The 4,357-nt window shown below is 40.6% G+C and overlaps 1 protein-coding gene across 1 annotated transcript; it reads right to left on the bottom strand.

Annotated features, from left to right (window-relative positions):
* Window positions 1-1,741: 1,741 nt before the first annotated feature.
* LOC119335349 lies at window positions 1,742-4,351 on the bottom strand. The gene is made up of 6 exons (XM_037607480.1): window positions 3,809-4,351; window positions 3,556-3,726; window positions 3,392-3,475; window positions 3,256-3,315; window positions 2,278-3,175; window positions 1,742-2,178 (listed from the first exon to the last, which is right to left on the bottom strand). The coding sequence occupies exons 1-5, from the start codon at window positions 4,335-4,337 to the stop codon at window positions 2,928-2,930; spliced, it is 1,092 nt and encodes a 363-aa protein (XP_037463377.1). The 5' UTR covers window positions 4,338-4,351; the 3' UTR covers window positions 1,742-2,178; window positions 2,278-2,927.
* Between the last annotated feature and the right edge of the window lie 6 nt (window positions 4,352-4,357).

The raw sequence follows: 4,357 nt of genomic DNA, 5'->3' as shown, positions 1-4,357 counted from the left end.
TAATACCCTGGGTGGACCAGAGAAGTAAATATTAAGTTCTGCAGTTACAATCATGCAGTAGATCGGCTGCCAGTCAGCAGAACATCATTACTCTTTTTTTGCGGTTACATTAATCATACAAAGGTATCCAGCTAAATGTTTTTTTAACATGAAGTTTTGAAGTCAATCTAGAATACTGAGAATTTTATGCTCATTAGTATTGCTAATATATTTGACAAGCAAATATTTTTCTTAGGGGGGTAGTTCAGTACTTTAAGTATAAGACAGCGGTGGTAATTGGCAATCTACCGTTTCAATAGTAATCAGTGCCGTTTCATGCAAAGTTGAAGATAGTGTAGTGAGTTTCTAGTAGATTTCTAAATGAGATGGACGACGTAAGAAATAAAACATCCCGGTGGTTTGTCATCTTGATTCTCATAGTACTTGTATAGGTATCTAACTGTTCCTCCTTGGCTAAACAAATATATTAGTGCACAACTAATGGCTGAACTACACCTAGTAATATCCGTGTAGCTTCTGCATCTTCAGTCTACTGTAGGAATATAGCTAAGTTTGTGTTAAAAAATATACATAAATCAACAGAAATACAAGAAACACAAACCCATGGAGCGCCTCAAATACGGCGAGGAAGACGTGCAGCCACGCTTCATGGCTTCCCTGAGTCGGGTGGTGCCGCTGGTGCATCCTGGGACCGACGATGAATGGTAGCGGAGAGCACGCATTGTTCCACTCCAACGCTTGCTGCACGAGTAGCACTACCCTATGAACGTTGGCGCCACTATCTCCCCCACCCCCCTCTAGGTGCTTCTGTAAACTCTCCACCGCCCTGCACGCAGCACCGCCCAAGTTCAGAGTATTTGTGTTCATTAATACTATACATTCGTCGCCTTCACATACTCATCAGCAGCAGAATTTGAGGAACTTAGCCACAGGCCTCGTGGCCTAAGAAGATCCGTGGAAACACGTGAAATTCAGAAAGACATCCTACGAAATTGGAAGTAACTAAGGAACCGAGTTAGCAGCAAGTAGTACACGTTTGTACTTCTAAATCATTCGACTTGTACATACCTTGTCATGCCAGAAGATGATGTCGGTGTGGCAGGGGTAGGTGCAGACGAACTTCATGCTGATCTCGTAGGCTTTTGCTGTCCATAGAGGATCCACCAAGCCTGCCCCTGCGTGATTGATCCAAATTACAATCCAACGAGGGTCAACCAGATGGAATAGTATTGGTGAGGATGATGATTGACACCAAATAGATCAGAAAAGGGGTGGCATAAGAAAATAGGGAAGGGAGATCCGGAGCTAGGCAGAGATTCAGAGGGGAAGGCGCCGCCACCGCTTATGGATCAAGGGATTGTTTTAGGGCTTCTCACGTTAGACATTTTGGGAAGTTCCTGTTACGGGGGGAGAAGACTAGAGATCTACGAGGACTCCTCTCTCAAGACCTGGGGGAGGTCAAATAGGAAAACGTTGAGAGGTGGGCACGTGGGCTACTTGCAACACATCTTATTTTTCGTTGCAATCTATTCGTTGTTATAGGTGGGTTGTTGGTATTTTGTATAGCTTTGGGTACTTGTGCTTGTTAGGGAGCTCAGCGGAGATGATTCTGTCGTACTGTTCTGAACATGTGTACTTGTATTTTCCGGTCATGATGAGCAAAAAGTGAGCATGGGGTAATCCCCTCTTTTGGAACTCTACGACATATGTATATGCCATAACCTTTCCAAGAATGGCCTTCTCAAATAGTTGCTTCTTCATTTCTTCTAGCTTCGCCCTGAAAACACGAACGACAATGTCTGGGCGATCTTGTGGTGTTTGTCCAAACTCTAGTTCACGTGTGATCTCTTCCCAATTGGGGTTGCAGGTCATTGTTAAGAATATGTCTGGCTTTCCATATTTTCTAACTAAAGCCATAGCATCCAGATATCGACGAAGTTTATCTATACCAAGGCCTTCTAGACAGCATTCAAGCCGGAGAACAGAACAGAATCAAGATCTCCATATTTTCTAACTAAAGCCATAGCTGTCTGGAGCTTTCAATCTTGATGTATGTATCTACAGCAAACTGTTGGAAAAGCCGTCCGCCATGCAATATTGGGTTGAATATGCTTGGTCGTGTATGGAATTTATAGCAGTAGTATTCTTTCATGGTTACCCACAACTCGTTAACCAAATCTGCGCAAAAATTGCAACATAATAAGTTAGTTGCATAAGTTTGTACTGTACCATATATGAAAATTTAATTTTGAATATAATAGTATATGAATTTTTTACCTGGGTCGTCGTCATTATTGATATTATCAGCACCAATATATTCCTCTTGTGTATTCTTCTTTGGGATTTTCCTATGCCAACCCAGTTCAGCTCTTGGAAAGAATAGAGGATACGACAATGGATCATAGCACCCGTAATATGATCGGTTGTTGTTCCCATGTAGTATTACACTCCTGTCATAAGTATCTCTTCTTTTATTTCCTTCAATCCACACTGCAGCTACCTCCGAATTGATTGGTGCGTTGTATGTTCTCTGGTCCAATCTTTGGTCAAGGTTCAAGATGACTCTGTAGTCCTCAAGGTTTTGGGCTTGTCCCAAACTCCTAAACTGTTGAGAGTACGGGTTACCGCGTAGGATGTCAGTTATTATTCCAATCACATGCTTGTCTTGCTCGTACATTTCCTCGCGGCAACGACGATATCGATGCTCTAAGCTTGGATCATCGTCGTAGAAGTATAGCTCCAAATGCTTTGGATCTGAGTGACTATTACCAAATGAATGTATGTTGTGATAGATCTGACCATGAGCTCGAAAGGTGTAAATACCAGCTGTTCGCATGTCAGTTGTGTCTCTGTCAAGGTGACAGTATAGAGTAGTAAATGAGAAGTGTCCATTGAAAAATCTTATATTTTTTCGAAAATGTCTTGCATCAGTCGTTGCTTGTCCAAAGTCTCATGAGTTCAGGTGGTGTATCTAGACTGGCTAGTATCTGTCCTTTTCTGCAGCATAACCCCTTAGTCTCGTACTTGAATTTTTTTGCATGACATAATCTGCAATTTTCTTCCGGTTTGAGCACATGTGTATTTTTTGGTATGTTGCTGTAGACAAAATCATACGGATCAGGGTTGTGAATTTCTTCGTCTTCTCTGATTTCAACTTCCACTTCTCTGCCCCATTCTAGTATGGTTTGTAGCATAAAATTTTTAGTAAAGGAGAAATATAATGTTTTGAATCTATTTAAATTGTATTGAGCATACCTTCACCAGAGAACATGTATTCGTCCTCGTTTGTATCTTCAAATATGACTTCGTCATTACCTGTGTTGTAATCTTATATGTATAATATATATTTCTCTGTACTGCATAAGAATATATATGAAATTGATAACCTTACCATGATCCTCGTTGTGGATTGATTGTGTTGGTGCGTCCGCTTCTTGGATGGCTGCGTCTTTCTCACACATGACTTTATTATTTGCTGTGTAGATTTTTTTGATTTATAAAGATATGCATATAGTTCAAGTACTGTATAAAAGTATATGCAATTGATTATCATACCGCGAACATCATTGCAGAATGATTCTATTCGTGCATCTACTTCTTTGATTGTAGGAGACATTGAAGAGGGGATGTCTGGCCATAAAGCCACCTTATTGTGATCGCCATTGTATAATGTCTGTGTTGGGGTATCTGCTTCTTTCATGCTTGGAAACATTGATGAGGGGATGTCTGTCCACAATATATGGTTAGTTGTACAAGCACATGTATATTTACTTTGAATGCTAGTATTGTATCAAATTTAGATTTTTACCGTAAATCATTACTTGTGGTTGATGTAGAGGCTCTGTGTCATTGTTGCCGGTTTCCGTCATGGATGCATCTTCTTCTGATGATACTGAAACATTTTTCCTCCGTCTTGTCGTGAATTGTTTGTTACGGCGGTGCAGCAATGTTTGTCTTTCTCCTGGCGTGACATGCTTTCTGTGATTTACAGAAGGGGTAGAAATACTAACTTCTTGTTCAGTTGAGCTATATGCAGGGTTTTGCATCGCAATTGAGTCTTTGTTTGCTGTATTGCGCTTCAATTCATTTATATGTTCTATTCTAGCTTTCTTTTGGTCTGACTGCATATTTGCATATATCTGCCTATGCTGTGCACATATCTTTTCTTTCTTTTGTTGATAGGCTTCACGACGTCTTTTGAGTTTTTCCTGCTTTTCTCCATCAGTCATCTGTGCATTGAGCTCTGCTATTTTTTCTTTCTTTTGTTGATAGGCTTCACGATGTTTTTTGAGTTTTTGCTGCCTTTTATCATCGGTCATCTGTGCTTCATTGGTCATCTGTGCTTCATCGTTCATCT

Source organism: Triticum dicoccoides, chromosome 7B (assembly GCF_002162155.2).
Source record: "Triticum dicoccoides isolate Atlit2015 ecotype Zavitan chromosome 7B, WEW_v2.0, whole genome shotgun sequence".
In the NCBI taxonomy this organism is placed as follows: domain Eukaryota; kingdom Viridiplantae; phylum Streptophyta; class Magnoliopsida; order Poales; family Poaceae; genus Triticum; species Triticum dicoccoides.
The sequence above is the reverse complement of the archived record's forward strand: the minus strand, read 5'-3'. Positions and strand labels throughout refer to the sequence as shown.

What these genes read in the sequence shown, in the direction of transcription:
- LOC119335349 (XM_037607480.1), bottom strand. Translation starts at nt 4,337, where the DNA reads ATGACCAATGAAGCACAGATGACCGATGATAAAAGGCAGCAAAAACTC. An exon ending in ACCACAAGTAATGATTTACG is followed by an intron (nt 3,727 to 3,808) that starts GTAAAAATCTAA and finishes TATTGTGGACAG; the next exon opens with ACATCCCCTCATCAATGTTT. An exon ending in AATCCACAACGAGGATCATG is followed by an intron (nt 3,316 to 3,391) that starts GTAAGGTTATCA and finishes ATTACAACACAG; the next exon opens with GTAATGACGAAGTCATATTT.